Source organism: Filicampus tigris, chromosome 1 (assembly GCF_054856515.1).
Source record: "Filicampus tigris isolate MCC_2025a chromosome 1, RoL_Ftig_1.0, whole genome shotgun sequence".
Lineage (NCBI taxonomy): Eukaryota > Metazoa > Chordata > Actinopteri > Syngnathiformes > Syngnathidae > Filicampus > Filicampus tigris.
This window is the reverse complement of record NC_141217.1, coordinates 36,085,976-36,109,662: the sequence shown is the minus strand read 5'-3', so window position 1 is coordinate 36,109,662 and position 23,687 is coordinate 36,085,976. Positions and strand designations below refer to the sequence as shown.

At 39.3% G+C, this 23,687-nt stretch overlaps 1 protein-coding gene across 7 annotated transcripts in view; it reads right to left on the bottom strand.

Annotated features, from left to right (window-relative positions):
* LOC147153884 (diacylglycerol kinase zeta-like) overlaps window positions 1-23,687 on the bottom strand; it is a 79,828-nt gene that overhangs the window by 25,419 nt on the left and 30,722 nt on the right. For 5 of the 7 annotated variants that reach the window (XM_086037246.1, XM_086037238.1, XM_086037211.1 and 2 more), the window contains exons 3-25: window positions 21,920-22,028; window positions 21,714-21,809; window positions 19,779-19,856; window positions 18,013-18,069; window positions 17,776-17,844; window positions 17,616-17,687; window positions 17,408-17,524; window positions 15,773-15,844; window positions 14,898-14,996; window positions 14,734-14,816; window positions 14,605-14,665; window positions 14,308-14,421; window positions 13,255-13,392; window positions 12,149-12,227; window positions 11,395-11,450; window positions 8,798-8,860; window positions 8,621-8,694; window positions 6,567-6,678; window positions 6,346-6,432; window positions 5,640-5,752; window positions 5,419-5,519; window positions 1,093-1,172; window positions 906-950 (exon numbers count right to left, since the gene is read on the bottom strand). In XM_086037246.1, coding sequence (XP_085893372.1) covers window positions 906-950; window positions 1,093-1,172; window positions 5,419-5,519; window positions 5,640-5,752; window positions 6,346-6,432; window positions 6,567-6,678; window positions 8,621-8,694; window positions 8,798-8,860; window positions 11,395-11,450; window positions 12,149-12,227; window positions 13,255-13,392; window positions 14,308-14,421; window positions 14,605-14,665; window positions 14,734-14,816; window positions 14,898-14,996; window positions 15,773-15,844; window positions 17,408-17,524; window positions 17,616-17,687; window positions 17,776-17,844; window positions 18,013-18,069; window positions 19,779-19,856; window positions 21,714-21,809; window positions 21,920-22,028 — 1,975 coding nt within the window. The remainder of the gene's footprint in view (window positions 1-905; window positions 951-1,092; window positions 1,173-5,418; window positions 5,520-5,639; window positions 5,753-6,345; window positions 6,433-6,566; window positions 6,679-8,620; window positions 8,695-8,797; window positions 8,861-11,394; window positions 11,451-12,148; window positions 12,228-13,254; window positions 13,393-14,307; window positions 14,422-14,604; window positions 14,666-14,733; window positions 14,817-14,897; window positions 14,997-15,772; window positions 15,845-17,407; window positions 17,525-17,615; window positions 17,688-17,775; window positions 17,845-18,012; window positions 18,070-19,778; window positions 19,857-21,713; window positions 21,810-21,919; window positions 22,029-23,687) is intronic. The other 2 variants (XM_086037256.1, XM_086037228.1) reach the window with 1 other exon arrangement.

Genomic DNA, 23,687 nt, shown 5'->3' with positions numbered 1-23,687 from the left:
AAATTCAGCTGTTTATCTGAGGAGATTAATTGAACAGATATGGGCAGAAATCCTTTCTGTACACTCATCACAGAATGTGTGTCCATCAGATGATGAGTAATTCAATTTACTTTTTTTTTATTCCATAATGGGTACGTCATTATGTCAAATTGACTTTTGTTTGGTTTGCCCATCCATAAAGAATGAAATTAAACAACCAGGTAACACTTTTGTGATCAGTCTATTTGTGAAACTGTCTGTAAGTGAGCCTCTCTGCGCCTTCACCCTTTTGTTACAAAATAGTGGGGCTACTTTAGATTACAACCACCCCTATGCCGTGTTTCTCAGCTAATGACTCGGCAGCCAGGCTGTCCCAAGTTTGTGTTTGGCTACGCAGCAGGGCAGACTGCCAGACATGGTCCAACCAGTCTTCTGCGGAAGGACGGCAAAAGTACCACTGCTCTGATTTTCAACCTTCGTATGGTCAGCGGGAAAAAAAAATTGCCAGCACCAGCGAGAGCATTACCGCTGCTTTATAGACGTCATTAAGGTATTTGACCGGGTTATTATGATGCTCTTCGGGACCACGCTGGAGAAAACAAAGAAAGAAGAAAAGGGAAAGATAGTGATCCGTTCCATTTAACAACTCTAAGCCAAACTAAGTATAGTTCAACATATGCTGAATGAACCCCTACTCAGTAGCAGTCTGACAGGGTTGCCTCACTTCCGTGGTGCTTGACAACAATTTCATGGGCAAATTTCGAATTTGCTGATGACATCTAATTGGTCCGGCTGGCCAGCCATCTTAAACGCCACAAAGTAACGCAACGGAAATCAACGAACACAAACTCCAAATCACAAAAAAAAAATGAAAATGCCACAACAGACAACTCAATTACGACACACACAGGCGTCCCACGACCAACCTGAAGTCCCACACATCTCAAAGAGGAGTGGACAAAGGAGATGTCCTGGAGAAATAGGAAGAGTAAAAAGACAGGATAGAAATAACCCAGACATGAATAAAACGCGTTCTTCAACTCGTCACTGCCAAATCAATCGCCGCAAGGAATGATATCCCTAACTCGGATCAACTCCCCCACTTGGTCTTACCTCTTGTAAACGCTGAATATGTTCTCTGCACGTCTCCAAGTCGCTGTCCCCAGGAACCACTATAAGTCCCAGAGGAATAGCTGGAGACACAAAGACATAAAACAAATACTTACCAGGGCTTGTTTAGCTACAGTGAATTAAAAAAAAAAAAAAAATACAAGTCTACACACCCTTGTTCAAATGCCAGGATTTTGTGATATGAATACATGAGATCGAGATAAATCCTCACAAAATGTTTTCAACCAATAATGTAATCAATAACCTGCACAACTCAAGTGAAAAAGAATGTTGTTTTTTGAGAAGGGAAGTGATTTTTTTTTTGGGGGGGGGGGGGGGGGGGGGGGTTATGGGAAATGAAAATAAGCTACCGGTACTTATAATGCACACAGCCAAGAGGCTGGTGTGTAAATTGGTTCAGAATTAACCAAACCAAAGAATTCACACTCATGTTAAATGGGAGTCAGCACACCCTTGCCATGATTTAAAGTGCTTATGATTAACTACATATAAAGTTCTGATGTTTTCGTAGACTTTTCCTGACATTTTTGAAGTCACATCTTACTGAACAAGCCCCGTGGTCTGCAGTCAGAAGACAGGTACAAAAGAATTTCCAAGGCACAGTGGACAAACTAGTCATCTTCCTCGCCCTCAATTGGAGAAAATATGGCACAATTGTTAAACACTGCCAAGAACTGGAAGTGCCTCCAAAATTGATAAAAAGCTGAGAAGAATTATGATCAGGGATGCTGCCAAGAGGCATAAAAATAAGCACTGAAGGAAATGCAGGAATTTTTGACAAATACTGGCTGTTTAGTACACGTGACAACAATCTCCCATTTTCTTCATAGGTAGGTCTGGGCTATGGGATAGGGTGAAAAGACGAATGGCCTTATCTGACAGAGAAAGGGAAAAACGGCACACAAGCGCAAGTGGAAAATATGCTATGGTCAGATGAAATCAAGGTTAAACCTTTTGGCCATAATTACAAAAGGTATGTTGGGCACAAAAAACACTGCTAATCGCAAAAAAAAAAAAAAAAAAAAAAAAAATCACCATACCGACTCGACAGTGAATCTCTGCGGTAGTGGCATCATGCTTTGTGGCTGCTTTTCTTCAGTTGGAATACGTGCCTTTTTCAAGGTGGAGGGAATTATGAACAGTTCCAAATACCAATCAGTGTTAGCACAAATCCTTCATGCTTCTGCTTTGTGAGAAAAAAAAACTTCCTAGAACACCTGAACTTTGGGATTAATCAGATGCAGGTTAAATGGTGGCCGACTGCAATTTAACATGAGTTTGAATGTATATATTATGCCAAGTGTTTCGCAAAAACATTTTCTGCCAATTAGCAACATAAAAAAGAATTTACTGGCTTGACACCTGGTGCGCCTCGTTGACGCCACTCTTTTGGCCAAAAAGGTACATTTTGGTCTAATCGATCCACAAACCTTTGCTCCAGAGGTTTGAGGCTTGTCCCTATGTTGTTCGGCATATCGAAAGTCAGCGTATTTGTGGCATCCGCGTAGTGATGACTTTCTTCGAGTGGCTAGACCATGCATCCCATTTTTCTTCAAGTACCTCCTGATTGTGCATCTCGAAAAAGCCACCCCACTTTGTCTTACAAGTGTCGATACGATACCAAGATGATACAAAGCCGCAATACAAAATGTATTTTTACCACGCTCAGTGTATAGAGAGCAACGCTTGATTTGCATGATGAAAAACGGCAAACTTCAGGCATTCAGAACAAATGAATAAAAAATGAATAATGGATAATGCACTGGAAGCAAGAGCAAAAAATATAGAATTTAAATACAGTCCCTCTTGTGGTTCTTTACTGCAGTACCACATTTAGATGGTTCTTCAATTTATATTCATACTCTTCACCATAGATTAGTCTCAAGGCACTGTGCTACGCACATATCTTGTGCAAATCACAGAGACAAAGCCGCCAACATCAAAATGTTTGTGGCGTCACGACAACACCACCTTGTGTCAGCACTGAGAATCGCATGTGGAGTAAAAATGGGAATACCGTCATGACAAAATGGACTTGACTCACATACAGCTTCCGATGTATTGGAAGCGTCACCAATGCAAGCAAAGCCTACTAATCATCTTTCATCTTCGCAAACTTGATGAAGGCCAGAGTGGCTTGGATGGAGAAGCAAATGAAAATGGCCTTGTTGACTTTCAGGCCTTGGCTCTGCTCTTAGTAATCACCAGGCAGTTTGAGTCCCAATTCAAACCTGAAGATGAAATACTACTATAATCATTGGCTACTGCGCCTCGCCATCCTGGGAGGCTCAACATAGCAACAACGCGCTATTCTTGTTTCATTAGTGAGCCACAATACAGTACAGCGCTGAAGAAATGAAGTAGATCAACCTCCACTAACACAAAATGAGACATATCACACTAGTTTCACCAACACTGTTGAACAGTGGTCGCCATTTAGACCCTAAAGACAGACTCAACAAATCTATTTTATTAGCATCAAGAGTCTGCAAGAAGTTGAAAATCAGGCGCATCTGCCTGTGCTGTACATTTGCTCAACAAACCTCTCGTCTTGGTCACGTAAAATAAAATAATCAAAAGCTAGCAAAAATGAGTACGAAGCAAACGTCATTAGAGAGCTTCTTTGAAAAAAAGGGAAATGTCAAATGACACCAAAGAAGAGCCTAGAAGTTCCAAGAAAAAAGAAAGCAACTGCATTTAACAGACAACATCAGCAGTCCTGCTTAAAGTGGAAGTCAACCCAAACAAATCTTTTTTTTCAAGAATATGTTCAAAGCAGATGATTATTTTATCTATTCTTCACGTGGCTTTTTCCATACCTGATGCCATTATTTCACAGCATTCCTGTGTTTCTGACGTATTAATAAGCAAAAAAAACAACAACAAAATCACTGTCAGTAGACAGTATCAGAATTTCAAATGCTAAAAATAAATACAAATAAATATGATACTGTCAAATTAGTGAACAGACCAACAATACTGTGAGGCTTACTGCAGTGTTGCTTTCTAAAAACAGTTGGGTTAAAAATAACACAATTTTGGGTCAAAAATGGACCGATCCACTACTTGGGCTGTTTTTGTGGAAAATAACCCCCAAAATTGGTAATTTTGTACCAAACAACCCCAAAAATTGTGCCGTTTACGCAGGAAGGTGGGTCAATTTGACCCAATTAGTGGATTGGTCCACTTTTGACCCAAACTTGCTTCCAAAACTGCACTTTTGCTTAACCTTTGGCTTTGACGTGATGGTGTTTCTCTTTAGTCTATCTATCACTTTGAAAGTGGCAGTTCTTGGCCCAGTCCATCGAAAACCGTTTCAGAATTAGGCAGATAGCCCGATTTATTTGGATGTGGAATTTCACACTGGAGGGGAGGCGGGAACTCCAGAGACTCAACTATGTGGATACAAGCAATTAAAAAATTAATTTTCCACAATTACAGTAAGTCCCTATTGATACTAATGTAATTTTATTCCTACATTTTTGTACTACCGCTTTGTTGTGCAGCTGCATTTTTGGTGCGCATGCTGAATAAGCCGTTCGGTAAATGTAAACAGCGATGTCGGACACAAATCGCTTAAAAATAGATGGCGTATGAAAAGTAAAGGAGAATTTTATTTCAAATAATTTTGATGAGCTGTGACTCCAAAAATGTCAGGAAAACCTGCTAGAATACCTTGAACTTATTTGTCATTAATCAGAATGACTTTACTTTAAAAGGTGGGAGGTGTTTGCTGACTCTCAATTAACTTGTTTTTTTAAACAATTTAGTTTGAACATGCAGAAAAATAGAAGTATGGCATAATAAAGTAACTTGCACCTAAACAGCAAAATTAAGACGTGTTGTGATTGTTAATTTTAACCCTTTCATGCATAGTGGTCACTACCGTGGACAGCTATTTAAAAGTTGCTTTCGTCTGTGTTAATTAATCAAAATTTTTAAAAATATTTTTAACCCTTTCATGCATTAATTATGACTAAATGTTATTATTTAAAATATAACTATATTTTTTCAGTTGAATTAAAATAGGCGAAAGCAACTTTTAAATAGCTGTCCACTGTAGTGACCACTTTGCATGAAAGGGTTAATTGTGGACATGGACACATCCCCCGGTTATAAGACACTTGTGCGATCACAAATTAATGGTGGAAAGAGTTTTGAAATGATTCGACTTGGTCTCATTTTTTTTAAAGCACAAAAACCTGATCTATGAACAGTGGCGTGTAGACTTTTTCAATCCACGTGTACATGTAAACAGCATGCCGTGCCCATGATTGGATGGCGTGTATCAAGTGTGCGTTTCCTTACACGCTTGTCGCAATTTGTCTTTGTCATAGTGCAGGGCGTCATAGTCACTCATGCTGATTCTGCTGACTCGAAGCCTCAGCCTTTCTGGCACCGGCTGTTGGCTGAGATACGACGAGAAGGACCATAATTATTTTAAAGAAAAAATGACGATTTTCACAATTATTTCAGAAAGAGTTGAAAAAGTAGCCTTTCCCATTCAAATGATACAGTGCATGACTCACTCATTGAGGTGTGGCAACGACGTCCGCCGTTTGGTTTTCTGGACCATGTTGGCTTGGTTTCTGAGGCTGATGTTGATGATGGAGGGGGCGAGTCGACATGGTTCCCCATCCACCTGAACATGAACAATCCAAATGAGACTATAAAACATTTCAAAAACAGTATGTGACGGTTAAAAGTTTGGGGTCACTTTTTTTTTTTTTTTTTTTTTTTTTTTAGAGTAAAGCTGCTTTCTTTTTTTTATCTTTATGAAAATGAATTTTTTCTCCAATGAAAATGGTATTTAATTAATCAGAAATACAGTCGAGACATTGTTAATTGCTGAAAACAGAAGTTTATTGTTTCTGTAAAGTTTGCCTACGACAGTCCATTTAACATGATACTAACAAACAATACAAAGTGCCATAGACGGGCTAACAAATTACAATAGGTGTTGCTTTTTATTGATATCAGTGGGGAAAGATTATTTGAGATGCAAGTGCTTTGAGTTAAGAGTGTAAATGGAAAAGAATTATACTCTTATATCAAGGCACCAATATATATACAACTGTGTATATACATACACACTCAAAAGTATCACTTTGAGGAGACTAAGTTTTGTCTTTCTTGTATTATTGGGTGAATTCTGATTGGTCAAAAACAGAAAAGATTTTTGTTTTACTTGCAGATAAGTTGATTTACCCAAGATATAAATAGTGTGTAGGGTACCTGTACAGGAAGCGCCTTTGTGGTGGTGAGGGTCACTTCACGACATTGATTCAACCTCTCGCCATGGCCTCCCACCTGAAGAGTAGCCTGCACATAAAAGCCGCATGAAGGGCATCGTTACAAAGTTCCTCTTCATTTTGATAGCAATAACAAGGGGACTGAAGGAAGCGCACATAGATTCATTATTTGTTTACAACACATTTGCGCCATTATTTCCATACCAATGATGTCATGGTGAACCCAATGACCTCAATGTACCCGTCGTCATGGCGCTGAGGTTCAAAATCATGATGTTCGCTTGGATTTCCCCAAGGTGTGGTACCTGCACAGTACCTGAAATAGACACAAGACACAAAAGCGCACGCATTCGTACACAGAGCCTCGAAAGCCATCATCATTTGATTTGAATATACTTCAGGGGGACATTTGATAAAAAAAAAAAAAAAAAACACTTAATTGCTTGTATACAAATGTTAACTGTGGGTCTCTGAAGTGCCTGGCCACCCTTTAAGTGTGAGATTATGCAGCAAAGAACATCACTCTGTGCAGCCATTTTCCAAAAATGTGTCAGATTGTGCCCCGATTGCAATGCCGCACTCTGAAAACAGTTGGGTTAAAAAAAAAACACCATTTTGGGTCAAAAAAGGACCGATCCGCTACTTGGGTCAATTTGACCCATCTGTCTGGGTTGTTTTTTGCAGAAAACAACCCGCAAAAATGGGTAGTTTTGTACAAAACAATGCAAGAAGGTGGGTCAAATTGACCCTATTTGTGGACCGGTCCATTTTTTTTTTTTTTTTACCCAAAATTGTGTTAGTTTTAACCCAACTGTTTTTAGAGTGAAGAATTGACATTATACTCCCCCTAAGATGCGTCCTTCACCCGTGGATTCATAGTAAGACTGGGTGACGAGTCATCGTTTTCAAGTAATGGCCCGATTGATCGGCAAAGATTGCCGTAGTCCTCTGACCCACAGTAAAGAGGGTGGGGTGAGTAGTGGCTTGTTTGTGTGAGAAATAAATGCCCCCTGAAGCAGGTTGATTTCAAGAGCGAAAAATGGTATATTTAGTACTCCGCATCAGAATGAACCCTTATGAATCACGAAAAAAAAAAAAATGCATGCTTTCTTTAAAATCAATGAAACCATCCAACGAGATCCACTACAAGACCGATACTAAACATTGTGCATTCCATTAATTTTCATGCAAATCCCTCAAAGTATGACGCATTTCGCAGAAGATGTCGCTGAACAACAAGTCCAGAAAAGTACACTGAGAACACAAAAATTCTGACCAAGACCTCGTCTTTTATGTCATATTATATTTCATGTCTATTTCAAAGAAGTACTCGACTCAAACACCATGCGGTTTTAGCTCCATCCGGGCTTCCTATAGACCAGTCTGCAAAAACCTTAACGTTGAATCATCAAATGTTCTCCAATTTCTGCTCCCTGGATTGAGCTTTTGTTCTTTCCTTCATGCTGCTGTGCTTGGATGCTGTGTGGCTGAGTTATGATTATACCTGAATTAAGACTTAAATCTGTTTTGGCTGCAAATGCTGCTTCTAAGATCAAGCCAAGCCTGAAATTTCACTCTTTCCCTTCTTAAAACACTCTCACTAATTAAGCCCTCGTGTTGCCCTTCTGATTGCCATTCACCTTTTGTCCTCTGAGGACAAAATTGATCCAACCCGGTGTGACTGTTATTTCAAGTACAAACAAATCGGCGATCAATTCTTACACCTTGCGTTTCAGGTCAGTCAAATCCATTACCACAAATGTTTCCTCAAATTTTGCAATAATATGAGTTCAAACAAATGAAGTGTATTAATTTGACTGTATACAACAAATCATTTTGACCACCGTATATATGTCAAAGTTTAGTGAGGATGCTATTCCATTGTTGTTGGGTTTTTTTTTCCCCCAAAATAGCAGCCAACAATAGATTAAAAATGAATCCGCCCGCTTTGACTTACGTAAAGCACATTCCGTGCTCGACGTTGTCAGTATACAAAATGTCAACATTTGTTTCCAAAGCATTTAACTTTGGAAAGCTAACTCGGGGGGGTGTTCATCTGTCGATAAGCATAACGGTGTGACGATGTGCCCTATTGCTCCACTTTGTGCTGCGGAACTCCAGAGAAGTTAACACATTCAATAAATCCACTCAGTTTCAATCTGATTACTTAGAATTGGAAAGGGGTTCCGAACGCAACCAGAAGCTGCAGACCCAGAAGTGATTATGTTCTCTCGAGAGTGGTGGCTATCGTGACAAACCTGGGGATGTTGAGAAACACCAGACATTGGAGCTTCAAATCTTGAACCTTTGATGTTAAATCGGTCCCATCACACTGTAGACAAGCACACACGCACACACGCACGCGCGCGCGCACAAATGAGTGGCGCTGCTTTTATCTCACGCAAGAGGCAGCAGCTTGATCGGCAGCTACTCACCACAACTCGGATGTGTTTCGACAGGTCCTTGGAGCTTCCCATAAGGAAATCTGAGAATGCAGTCTGTGTGAAAGCCACAAACATACATCGATTAAGTGTTGGTTCCGCAATGCTTTCGGCACCACACTCAGACGCTGAAAAGGCTCTGTCTGATCTTCGTCAGCGTCAGCCGGCGTTAACAAGCTAAGTATCAGACGAAGCATCAACCCACTGACACGTGATGCGTTTAGAATTTCAATTCTTCACGATTGTCAAGATTACCCATAAACACTGTTGCGTTTGCTCCGTTTCTCAGCTAATCCTTGGAGTCAAAACATGAATTGATACTTGAAAATGACAAAATATTTACTCCACATTGTTGCAACATGTCAAACATCATAGACCGCTGAGGCATGGGCAGCACTGGGGGGGGGGGGGTGGGGGGTGCTCGGGGTTTCGAGAGCTCCCCACGGAATACGAATAGCAACCCCCAAAAATTGCCACAGCAGTCACTACACCCGTATCTGTGACTCACGCTACACAAATTCACCTATTTGCATTTTTCCGCTCTTTTCATAATGCCCTAAAATGCCACGAGATGGCACCAAAGCCGAGAACGTAGTTATTGGTGTCAAGAGTAAAGAACAGAGAAATACAAAGCCAATGGCCAGACTTGTTGACGTCGCACGCCACAAGCAAATGTGTTTATGGTGCGTGGGAGGGGTAGAACTATCAAAAAAAGATTATACGGTCTCTCCATATTGCGAGTTTTCATAAATTTCAGGTAGGTTTGGAATGTATCACTGTATAATTAATATGCCTGATAAAGAATTTTTCTTTTTTTTTTTTTTACTTTTTATCAGCAACAGACCCCACCCGTAACAATGGAAAGTCAGGCATTGAACAGTTTTGGTGGTATTGTGTGTGGTCTGCCCCACTTATCTCAACGCAGATTACACACATTAAGACTCACTATCAATCTCATAACGAAGTGATCCGAGGCAGGAGGAACAGGCACTTCTGGGGCAAAATCAGGACAAATGATTGGGTCCGACTGTTTAATATGTGAACTCAGTCTTATAATCCACTGAAATAACAGACCACTAAAGCAGATGGTCATGGGTCACCAAGGCAACGGAGATGCCACTCCACTCCTCATTAAACCTGTGCAGCATCCAAATGATTTGACCCTGTTTAAAGCTAAAATCAATACATTATTAATATGTGCTGAGACAACGCCATATTATAAACCATTATATTAAGCAACTTGATTTTAACCCACTGTTATTAAACAGGATCCTCTTGTCATTGACAGTGTGAGCTTTTAACTAGGGATGGACCGATTATCGGCCAGGCCGATTATCGGCTCCGATATTCAGTGTTTTGATGAATATCGGCATCAGCCTTTTTGTTTTTAAACTCGGATGGCCGATAATAAATCAATTTAAAAGTGCGCTAACTTCAAGGAACTATTTATTTAAATTTTCAAATAACTTGATAGGAGAATCTATTGATCCAGGGAAGACTCTGCACTTTTTGTTTTTGTTTGAAATCAAAACAAGTAAGTGACATTTTAACATTTCTGTCATTTTGCATTTTGGGGGACTTTATTTAATGTAGAAAACTATATGGAGCTATTGTTTAAGTTTTCATTTAACTTTTGAAGACATGCTGATGACTGTGGAGCTCCCTTTTTGTTAGAAATTTACAACAAAGATGTATATTGGCAAATATAATAATTAAATCAACATTATGCAAATCTGAAAAATTGTTCAGTAAACATATGCTTAAAGACGTTTCAACAAAGTTAAGAGCTTTATTTATTTATTTATTTTTCAGATTTTGATGCCAATATATTCCTTTTTGCTGAAAATGAATATTGGCTCCAAATTAAACTAATAATCGGTATTGGTAACGGCCCCCTGTTAACGTTTATTGCTATCGTGTGATATTCTTTTTCTTTTCTTTTCAGCTCCTTAGGAGAATGCGCAACAATTTTGATGTACCTGTCACAGTGAAGACATTCTTATTCTTAAGGCTACCAGATACAGTATTGTTGCAGTCAAACTTATCTGAAACAAGTCATAAAGTTACAAAAAAAAAATAAAAAATAGCATAGCAGAGAATATTATTCTGCGATCTTACTCTGTGGAAATGTATAAAACAACGGCACTTAGAGTGATGTTTACCACATGAAGTACCATAATAACTCTGCTGAGGAGACATACATAAAACTCAAGCTGTGGGCCTCCACAGAGCTGCTATGACTCACCCAAATGCTAAGTTAAGCTTGTACTTTTATCTCACTTTAATGCTTTCGGCTGTTGTCACGCAGCCTCCAAATGGACAGCAATTTATTTCACATAAATCAGAAGTAAAAGGTTGTTTTGGAGTGGGGATTGGCTTTAACAGAGCTGTACTTTATATAATTGTAGGAAAAAAAGTGAAAAATGTGGAAATATGCACGGTATGACTATAATATAGTATAATGTAGTATACGTTTCCTAAAGCCTCTTTTAACTTCGACAAACAAGATGAGATGTTTAGCAAAGATTTTCCTTTAAAGTTATGATTTCACCAAAAAGTATTAGACAGTTTGACGGATTGTATGCACTCACCCCAGCATAGAACATCTTATTCCTGAAACGACTGTTAAACTTCTCTGGGTTAGCTTCTAAAAGAAAAAAAAAAACAGACAGTCATCAGACACAAAAAAGATGAAATAAACAAAGAAAATGACAAATAAATGAACTACATTTCATCGAGTACTTCAAGCCAGACACGCAATTAGAGGAACCAACGACTGGAGCAATCAAGAGTCCTTAAATGGGATAAATGCAGCAGCTAGGGGGCGTGCTTCCGCTGCAGGCTCATAAACAAGAACACCATTACCCCGTCAGTTCAGGCTCACATTTCTCTCCAATTCCTTTTGTACATGGATCAAAATATCAAACTAACATTCACTCTATGGACAAGTCAGTCTTCAATAAAAGCACGTTTCTTAAGTGTGAGAGAAAGCTAAAACAGCCTGAGAAATACACGGGCACAACATGCAAACTCCAAAAGGAAGGAAGTCTAAATTGTGACGCTGAACTTTAAAACTGTGAGGCTGACATGCTAACCACTGGGTCACCGTGCTGCCTCATTAAAAGCCAGCATAGCATAATGTCTAGTTATTTACTGAGCCACGATTCACCATTCCTCCTACTACTCTGCGCTGGAAACACAGTTATATCAGACAAGGACATCGCTTGTATGTATTGCCGCAATGATAACGGTGATGCACACAACCCTCATTAAATCAGCTTCAGAGTTCTTTTATGTCATGAGAAAAAAAAGAAAAAAAAATGTGCTCTTCATTTGGCAACCTACCTCTTGACTCATGGAACTCTAAGGTTACATGTGCGTCAAACCCAAGGCTGAAGTAATTGTTGAACACGTCCAGGGGAAGCTGAGGGAGCATACGCACAATAGAATGCGATAGAATAAGTCTTTGCGCAGTGCACAATAAAACACAAAGAGAAGAAAAACTCACTTTGTAATCGTCGTATATCATGTATCCATTGATTACATCAATACATCCAGTCAGCCATTACCACAGTAATGAAAACAATATTTCTCTTTTACTGGGGGAATGATATTTTTATTCTTGTGAGCGACTCGTGGAGCCAGCGGGCTACAGGCGTTTGCTCCAAATGTTGTCATGATAAATTACAAGATGACGGAGGGTCACTTATTTCCGAGTGAGCAGACAATATTTACATGGTGAAAGTGGTGCAGTATAACAAACAGCCTTGCACAAAATGTATCAATTACTAGAGACGCACGATAACTATCGGACGTTAGTTATTGGATGGGTATTGGGAAAAATGACGTCACTTGTATCAAAAACATGCAATCATTTTCTTAGGAGATTGTACGCTTTCATCTGAATTTTAACCTGTCAGATGCAAACTTCAATGTGCATCGCCATCCAATACTTGAACATTCTCTAGGGTAATTACAATGAATTAGCTAAGAATACTTCGAGATTGCTTATTTTGCTGGATGGAGAAAATTACTTCTTAGATAATAAAAATGCAATTTCTTTATGTACATGTTAAAGATCGCAATAATATCCATATCACTGTAGTCGACATCCATATCGCATGTTTTTCCAATTTCGTGCAGACCTAGTTGGGACACATGCGAACCGAACTGAATCAGTCAAACCGAGCCATTCAAATTGTTTTTCTAAATCCGCTCCACCCCTCGTGTACATGTGTGAGTGTCAACTGACTGCTGATTACATATGTAAACAAACATGCACGTAAATGACCATTTATCGAGTTTGGAAAAAAAGCTGTTGGGTCTATTTTATTCATTGAGGGATAAGTCGATATATTGATTCATCGTGACGGGCCTATAGTCTGTATTATTACAGCCCTACAATGCAGCTGCGTTTCAAAAGTTCACGGTGACAATGTTATACGGCAAACCTTATCACTTTGCTGCTCATCCACCTCAGCCCCTGCGCTGTGGTTTGCTTCAACGTGTAGATTCCACCTGTCAAGCTGGACCACAGCTCCATCCTCAACATGTGACAGGATCTTGGACAGGGGTTCATCTGTATAGCCCTGCACACAAAATCCTGGATGTAGAAAATCAACCCCATAGAAACAGTACGGATTCACTAAGAATTGTCTATTTGGATTGGTTGGTAGTAACGAAGAATAAATATTTTTTCACTATACTTGAGTAGATTTTTCAGGTATCGGAACTAAAGATTTCTTTTTAATGAGGACTATTTGACCTCTTACCTTTGAAAACAGGTATCTGTGCTTTCTATTTCTGACTTGTTCAGTTAGGTTTGTTACTTTTTTCCAACCCCAAGAATAACAACATGTAAAATTAGCTGTGAATAGAAACAGGTAAAGTCAAGTACGGCTAAGATTTTGATTAACTGATTGAGAACTTTGGATAAGGCAGAAAAAAACAGGGACAGCAGTGACAGACGACTGTGAACCAGGGAGCGTTAACAACAATGATGCAACAGATTGCGTTGTGAATGTGCTGTGTTTTGTGCCAGCATACAAAAAAACAAGCTTCCAGCATTCAAAAGTTCTCTGTCTATTTCTAAAACGCACATACAGTGAAGGTTCACTTTTTCAGTGATCGTTAATTAATTACGCTTTTTTTTTTAGTTCACAACATTAAGAAAGCTATGGGAAACGTTTTGATGACATGTTCTGTGATCTTAAAAAAAATTTAAATGAATAAGAGCGATTATTTTGTGTTCACAGAAAGCTTTTTTTTTCATTGTCCCAATCAAGAAAACTGGTATTAAGTATAATTCACAGTGAAGATTCAATTCAAATTTGTACTTTTGTATCAAGTACATTTCAGAGTCTGCACTTTTTTGTTTTTATATTTATTTCAGAGAAGCAGCTGAATCAGTAGTTGTCTTTTTTTTTTCCCCACACAAGTATCTCAGGACTTGTACTTCTCTGTACTTCTGAAATATTCTTGCCGCCTCTGCCATGGGGACTCACCCCTCCCCAGTTGAGGGTCCTAGCAAGGTCATTTCCCGTCCCGAGTGGTAACACTGCAACAGGCGGTTGAGGATTCAACCCAAGCTCATCAAGGCAAGACAGGATCCACCCCACCTGGTTTCGCACGCACACAGACACACGCGCATGCATATGCACGCACGCACACACATTCAGGAGAGTCAAAAATATTAGGAGAGCTCTCAGTAAGATGGATCACCACTGCAAAGCACAAACACAATAAACATACAGTACAATTTCTTGAATGTGTGATTTGCGCATTTTGCTTTAGGTACTCACAGTTCCGTCTCCTCCACAGGCCAGAATCCTCTGGTTATGAACTTTCCGATACAACTCCAAGCTAGATGTTTTCAACCACGTTAGTGGTAAATCATAAGAGCGTATTTGAATACTTCTGTGAATAGTTACCCCTCTTTGGGTCCTCCCTGGCTCAGGTCAAAAACCTGTCGTGGGTTCAGATACCACATGAAGGACTGAAGGATTTTTGTGCCCTGTCAGACATGTAAAGAACACAATAAAATAAATATCAGACTCAAAAAACAGACAGTACCCAGAATCTATTTGAACAATACCTGGTTTCCTCCACTTTTGGGGTTGACAAACACCACCAGGGGTTTCATCAGTGGGGAAGGAATGGGGCGAATAATGAAGGGTTTCCACTGCCGTAGGTCCTGTGAGTAAACAAAACAATGCAGCTAAAAATAACTATTTCCTCAGAAATTATGTGGAAATGAGAGAAGTCGCCACTGCGTCAAAATGCAAGGGGGGGACAAATGTAAGCACGATAATGTGGCTTCGCAAATCAGTGTCAGAGCAATCCCCAAATATAAATCCGATAAACTCTAAGGAACATAGGACAGCGTGCCTCCAAAGAAGTGTGACAGTGTGTGTTCAGTGCATATTCATGGGTCAAATTCACCTATTTGTGGATTTTTGGGGGGAATCGCTCATCCTTTAATTACTGAAAAACTCACTTACTCCCCATTTTGCTCATATAAAAAATACTGCTTTGGCACAATCTTGTAGGATCTTGGGGAAAAGCACCTATATGTTGATGTGAGGGGAGGAGCTTCATTTAGTTATGCAATAGTTTTGTTTGATTGAAATTAAGTGCTTTGCCGCCAACTTGTGTCATATATTGGCAGCCTTTTTGGTTGGGCATCAGTTACTTTTGCTATTTGCGACAGGGTTCAGTCCCTATCCATGGTGTTCAGTGTGTTTTGAATTCGACTTCTTGACAAATAACTTATCTTAGGTAATGGCGAAGGGGTAAGAATTAAATAAGTGGTCCCAACCATCACACAAATGAAATCCCTGGGGGCTGCAAGCAGAACATATGCGTTGTCCCACATGGATTTATAAGGCAAACGCTTATGAAGGAAACCCTCAATGTTAGAAAGCAGAAAATCTTTGAATCGGCAAGAATCATAAATGTTGGATAATGTACCTCAGCTCCTTTTTTGCTGCTTTTTCGCTTGAAGGATGTCCTTTTTTTCTTCTTACTTGACTTCATTGATGCCTGTTTGAAAGCAGAGCATAAGTCAAGGATGCTGTATAAAAAATTTACCAGGGTAAATATATATATATATATATATATATATTAGGGATGCTCCGATCGATCGGGCACCGATCAAGATGGCCAAAGGTTTCATCACAACCAACTTAATCCGACATTTTAAGAACAAGCAATTGCGAGACTATGGTGAGTTTACGAATATATATTATATTATTCTTATATTATATACATACACACATGGATAAATGTAATTGGATGGAACTGTATAGCAAATGATGGAATTCAAGCAAAAAAAAACATTTGTGGCAAATATGGCTGAATCATATTGTTCAGTGGAGCGAGAAGGCATATTTCCAGAAAAACACAATCATTATTGAGTTGGTGTCATAACAAATATTCATAAAAAAACGAACAAGAGTTTACAGAAAACAAAAACACGTGTGTGCGTGTGTGTGTATGTGTGTGGTATTATCACTCAGTATGTCAACATTACACATTGTTAATCACTCTTGACCATGTTTAAAGTTTTAGCCTGCATCAGTGTGGAAGCACTACTGACACAGAAATTTGGGGGTGAGTGGTGGTGGTGGTGAGGGGGGGATTGATTTCAACAAATAACTGACCATTGTGGTCAATACCCAAAATGAGTATCTGATGGTACATACAATGGACACAAAAAGTCTAAACAACCTTTTTCAAATGCCAGGTTTTATCATAGAAATATTGAGACCAAGATAATCATTTCCAAAAGATTTGGTGACCAAGAAGATGTAGACCTTAATGACATTAAACAACTGAGAAAATGTGGTTTCACGCCCTCTTATAACTGTGGTTCACAATTAACCAATCACATTAAAAACTTAAAAGCAACGTGTGTGCAACTGTGAAAACATCCATGTTCTTTTTTTTTTTTTTCTATTACCCAGACATGGACCAGAAAAAGTGATTAATGCATTTAAATAAATGGCCTGCACAGCAAAATGTCATCAGAATGCATTAAATTCACTATTACCAGGCAGGTCTTTCCTTTTGATCATCATCCAAGTATTTCTGACATCCTTCAAAAGTATTATGTTGGCACCCTCATGCTGATGTTTTGCTTTCTTTCGATGTCCCCATAACCACAAGGGTTATGGCTAAGTGAAAGTTAGCCTTTTTAACACCCGACTGCGACAAATTGGCAGCTACAGTAGCAAAGCAAATTATTCTTGTTGAATCTCAACAGATAAACTGAAAAGAGCATTATAGTTTCACACCCAACGTATGTAAATTGGGAAAACAGAAGAAACGTGCGAAAAAGTAGGGGCAGCTTAACTGTGTCGATTCATCTGCGTCGCAAACTTGATGACGGATCTTGTTGCATCCGTGCCGATGGTGTTTGAGGTCAGGTCTAGGTGTGTGCTGATACATTTGTTTGTGCACTACACGGGCATAAAGTCTGGAGATGACTGAAGCAACTGGAGTGGCGTTACACTGTAAATTTCTACCAGTTGCACCTGACACATGATATGAACCAAAAAAGGTGTCTGGGCTCAACTCTGTAAACAAGCCATCAACAACTCCTACCTGGCAACGTCGGACTCGAACAATCCACGAGGGTGGAACTATGAGGGCAGCGTGAGCTCCTATTGGACAAACCTCTTCGATTCGGTGTAACAAGAAACAGGACACCTTGTTGTGAAACTAAAACAGGGAAGTACATTTCCTCATGATGAAACCATTATTTTCATTGTGAGATTACTATTTAATTACATAAGATTATCGACATGCTCACCGCCTGTTTGCACCAGGAACAGCTAATGGCAACAATTTCTTTACTGTGGAACGCAAACTTCTGCTGGAAGCCCTGAAGATCAAAACAATACTTCTTAGGTCTTAACAATGAAGGTTAAAAAAAAAATAAATTAAAAAAAATAAAAATCATCACCACCCACCTTGCCACATTGTTTACATTTTCCCTCTTGTTTTCTTCGATGCACCCAGTGATGACGCACAATGTTGGGCTGGAACGCAAAATGGCCTGGTTCAATTTTAAAATCTTAATTATTTGCTTTTTTTAACCGAATAGTATAACTGATGCTTAAAAAAAAAAGGACACTGGCTGCCAACTAACAGTTTTTCTTTTGCCGTTGATCTCCGTTAGCACCACTTAACACATTTGCACAACTCACCTCTCGAATGTTTTTGAAACTAGAGTCCCTGAAAGATGGCTTGCATCTGAAATTAATCTAGGAGAGAGTAGAGAAAAAACTGTTATTTCCCCTGATTCATTGTGGTCCTGGGATAACGTAACAATGATTCAAGATGGATTCAACAATGATTTTTCTTGGAATATAATCGATAATCCTTTACGGTAAGCAATATTATTTCATATCCCAATTCTGGGTTATCTTTTAAAAATTGTAAGAGTTGGTTGTTCTTATACTTTTACAATAAGAACCATGCCATGATAATGGTGCTGCCTGTGTAAAACATAATCGTGTCTTGTGTGAGGCGCAAAATACAAGCGCGAGGATTTAAACGAATCCGTCTCTTCACCTTTGTCTGATCTTCTCTTTGAGGGCTCAATCACAATCCTTCTTTATTTTGCCAGTATCACCTCATCACTTTCATCTTGAAAATGTACTTCACGTATGCTTGGTCTACATGCAAGGCCTAACAGTTAAATTGGTCCACTTGGGTCCGAGTATAGTAGTACAGAACCAAGGTTTGAGTTTAGCGGAAGTCAAGTCCAAAACGTTCATTTGTACTCTCCATTTTTAAACCCCCCTTGAAGACATTCTATTCTCTGGCTTTTGATCCAACCTGAGACTGACAAATTGTCGGCTGTTTTCCGGTGTCTGTTGTGTGTATAGTGTTTTGTGTTAATTTATTGATTTCACTTGTTGTATTATGGCTATTTTGTTGTTGTATGTAAAGTGCTTTGTTACAGCTGTAGCTGTTGTGAAATGCGCTACATAAATAAAATTGTATTGTATTGTATTGTATTATCTTAATTGTATTATCTTAATAATATAAAGATTCAAGCATCTTTAATATAATTCACAGATTCTACCCATGTAGTGTTCTATAACGATTTGTAAATGATACAGACATTAATTGTTGTTTTTGTGAAGGATCAGTGATGTTTTTAATTGATTCTGGAGCTGCCCATTCGCTAATAAATTATGAAAAGGTGTTTCTAATTGTATGGAACCACACCTTTCCTTTTTGCTTTCAACATATATTTCCAGGCCTCATTGACTATCCACTTGCGACTTAAAAAAAGGAAATTCGTTACTATTATTTAAGTGAGTGTTTTGGGGTTGTTGGTTTTTTTTTACATTATTCCTAAAGTCTATAGCATGAAACTTCCATACGTCATCCATAGTCTGTAAATTTTGTTGGTGACCTGTTTCTGTTGCCATAAAGGATTGTGGGCAATGTATCTGATCTTTCCTTTCGTAAGTGTTCGTCAAAAGTAACCTTTGTCAAAGGTGGCTTAAAGTTTTCATCCAGGCACCGTTCCTAAGCATTTTAAAAAATTAAAACAATGCTATCTTCCAAGTATTTCCAGGTCGGATAGGAGAGGAAAGGAAATTTCCCTGGCAAAAACGAGAATTTGAAGCGGGCCATTTGCCACAAGTGATCAGATCAAATCATCTGCAAGCAATTCATTTTTGAAAGACATGTGGAAAGATGAGTTCGAAATTATATTAAATTGCTCTAGGATCGTAGTTCGTTTTGAGAATGGCACACATTTTTGTGGGGGTGTCAATTACTTGCCATTTGACTTGCTATTTGCAACAGGGCTTGGTCCCCCTTAGAGTGTACCGAGGATTATGTCCACGTGGGTATGTACGGGCATGCGTGTACACACACACACGTACGCAGACACATAACAGGCTAAATGCCTACTAAGATCAACACTGGGCAGAAATAAGCAAATTTAAATTACCTTCTCCAGTTGTTCAATGCAGATTGTGTGGACAACTATCTTGCAGGCAGCACACTTCCTCCGGGTGACTGACTTTTGCTGTGAAGAATATGAGTAGAAATAATGGATTATATTTTTTTTTTCATTTTTTATTCCCAGAGTCAATTCACCTTTTACTATACAATGGCAGCACATTCTCAAAAGAAGATTAAAGCAAGACTTAATATTTAGTTGAAGATCCTTTGCTTGGATGGATTGATGGATGGATGTATGGTTGATTAAATTGATCATTTACTTGCAATAACTGCATCAAGCCTGCAATCTATACATTAGCTTCACTGTGTTTCACATGTGCACTTGTCTGTTTGAGGTCATAAGCAGATCATTAATTTCTCCAAACTTTAGGCTTTCCATCACTTTGGTAAAGGTCCATCATTGTCTCATCATAATCAGTCCAGATACATTTGTCCAAGAATTCAGATTCTAATCTTTGTATTTTTTTTCTCCAGTTTGGTCTTCCTTTTATTCTTGTCAAGAGACCTGTTCCTGTATATTCTCTGTAACTATAGTGTATGTCTCGCACTTTTAAGATGACGTGCTTAAAACCAATTTATGGCTGTTGAGAATATTTGTCATTGGGAAACAGTCTATGTTTGATTAAATCAGAAGATGATAAAGTCGAATGAGACTACCTTCCTGGGATGTGAGGAAACAATGGTTGTCAGATAGAGCGTAGACCATGTTTAGTGAAGATAACAGGATATGACTTATGAACGTATACAACAAGCAGATCAGACAAGTATTCTGTGAACAACCACTGTGTGCAATGATTTTGCTGTATGGTTCCTCTTAAACAGGAAGTCAACCCAAACATATTTTTTTCAAGAATATGTTCTATGCAGGCAAGTTGACAAGGCATTCTGATAAATATTGCGTTTGTGGAATAGGAGTTAATCCAGCCGTTTTTAGCCATCTCTAGGGACGGCCATTTTGTCACTTCTGTTGACTGAAAATGACATCACAGTTGCTTGGGGCTCGGGTAATGACCAATGACAGCTCACCTGCTTTCTGAAACCGAACCATGATCAGTTGTTATCTGTGCCCTGAGCAACTGCGATGTCATTTTCAGTCGACGGAATTGACAAAATGGCCGCCTCCCTAGATGGCTAAAAAGGGGTGGATTTTGCTGCTTAACTCATACGGCACAAACACAATATTAATCAGAATGCCATGTTTCAACTAGTGGGCCTGCATCGAAAAGATTCTTGAAAAAAAAATGTTTGGGTTGACTTCCACTTTAAGGTTATGCAGGTCACTTAGATGTGTAATACTGACTAACCGTTTCTCGAGAATCTTCTTCGTTTTTTTTCACCCATAGGCCACTTTCTGGTATTCATGTTGGTTTTACCTCTAGTCTAAGTAATATAAATGTAGTCTCCCAAGCATAGACGTTCAACCCAATTTATTGCCTAAATAATCGATGTAATAAATAGAACACACCTGGCCAACACAGCACATGAGTCAGTCATGTGTTCCTTTTCAAACAAAAGGTGCCATCTTTAAAATTGTGCATCAGACCCAAATGTAAACATCAAGAAGATTAAATGTACATCTGGTCTCATATCATCATCATTCATTTTTTTTTTTTATTATGTTAAACCCAACTTTGTGAAGTCTACAGCTAGGATAAAGGCAATGTCCTCACTGTCCAATACTGTTCCGAGAAGAGTGTATGATAACTGTATGCATGCGCCGTCCACTATGTGAACAACATCCATAGAAGGGACGGAGAGGAAGGGGTAGCCATGGAGTGACAGACAAACAGGCAGACACATAAATGGACATGAAGGGAGGATAGACAGCGAGGTACGGCCAGGCAGACAGACAAATGGACAGCGAGACAGATTGAGTGGCTGTGAGTGCAATTGCAAAGTATTACAAACATGTAATACTAACCAGTGCTCTGGCAATACAGTGTTGTTCTCCCACATAACAGGAGTCTCCAGACACATTAGTCTCAAACCAGATATGATCTCCATACTGAGCAGACTCCTAGTCGGACAAACCACAATATACGCATGTGAGAGAGAACCAGAGCGAGAGAGAACTACTGTGATAGGTACAGTATATTGGCCCTTTTACTTTTATATGCTTATACTTACAGTCCAGTCAACGGTGCTGCGGACGATTGCTTCTGACTCTGTTCGGTTTAAAGATGATGTACTGGGCTGACAGGGCAGATGAGGCAAGCCAGATTTTGCTATTGCTTTTCTGGGAAAAGAAAACAGAGGTGTAAAAATCAAACCTGCTGCTGTCCCACGCTGCTATTGGACAATACAAGACCATGCATAAAATTGCACACCGCAATTCTTTAGTGGAACAAGGTAGTGTGTAGCTGATGTACCAGAGTTGACTTTACCTTGGTGTTTTAATGGCCTTCTCACAATAGCCACTTTGACTTGGTAAAACGCTAAGTACTAGATCAACTATAGAATTTTGCAAAAAATACAAAACCAATTTCCACACCACTTTATAGAGGTGCGGGGCAAGGACCATGAAGGAAGCCATTACATTTTGCTGACAATGTGGATAAAACCAATTTATTTTCACCGTTTTGAGTCAACGCGACAACAATGGAACATCCACCCACCAGAATGATTCACCTTATCCATTAACCAGGATGAAACCAACACACTAACAGGACAACAAACACCACACTTGACAGATAATTCTCTGAGAGAAATTATAGTCATATATGGAGGACATTGTCATATTCAGAATTTCCTTCAGCGAGATGCTTTTCAGTTTTCCCTTTTCAGTTTCTCCTTTCCTTGTGGTTCTTGCAGTTTAAAGGGTACCTCCGATGACCCATTTCGAGGTATTGATTGGGTAACGAAGCAATATTGTAAAATTTGATAAATATCTGGCGATCCCATCTTTGTGACTAGTCTCGTATTCACGGAAACAGCGCGCCCGCAATTCCCCTGGTTCATTTTAACGCAAGCCACCAAGTTGGGAACGCATGTGACATCACGTCATTGACTGGGCCTTCCCTTGCACCCACCACTTGCTATTGAGTGATGTGCCAGAATGTTGTTGTTGTCATAATCAACTTTCAATGAATAACCAATGAATACTCAATGAATATTTGAGGTATGGATACTTTGACTCCCATATTGCTGCTAAACAAAAAATGTACACCTCTGAAACTTTTTTGGTTTTAGAGAACGTGTGAAAGATTACAAGTCATGTCAAGTCAAGTCAAGTCAAATTCATTTATGTTGCCCTTAATCACTGGAAGGTCTCAAAGGGCTTCACATATGCTACAGATCGTATACACGACATCCCCTGATCTTAACCCCCAGGAGGGCAAGGAAAAACTAAAAAAAAAAAACATCTGGGGAAAAGTGAGAAACCTTGAGAAGGGACCACAGATTATGAAATGAAATTTCATGAAAAAAAAAATGGTTAAGATCACATGATCCAGAAGGTCAATTTCAAGGTCAAATTATTGTTCAAAAGGTCAAGTTAATAAAATACGCACTGATCTTTTAAATGATTGCAGATTTGAATTCCCTTTCCTTTCCTGTTCTGCTTGTCTTGGAAGACGTTTCGCATCTAGCTGCAGCCCCAGGCTGGTGCAGTACATTTTGCCGGTCCTGCATTCGTCATTCGCCAGCGGTCGGGCCACCCGTCCGCCAATGTCAGTCCGTCATTATTTCAAGCCGACCGAGTTGTCAATCTGTTATCATTATTTTAACCGTGCTTTCGTAATCACTAAATTATAGTTAGGACTGGCAGTAAAAAAATGTTTACAAGGGTAACAGCAGTAGCATGCGTATCAGAATCCGTAAATTTCACACAAACAAGCACACGAGACACGCGTTTCCATCAGCGAAACAGGCGTCCCGTCACTGACGGCCCTTCCTT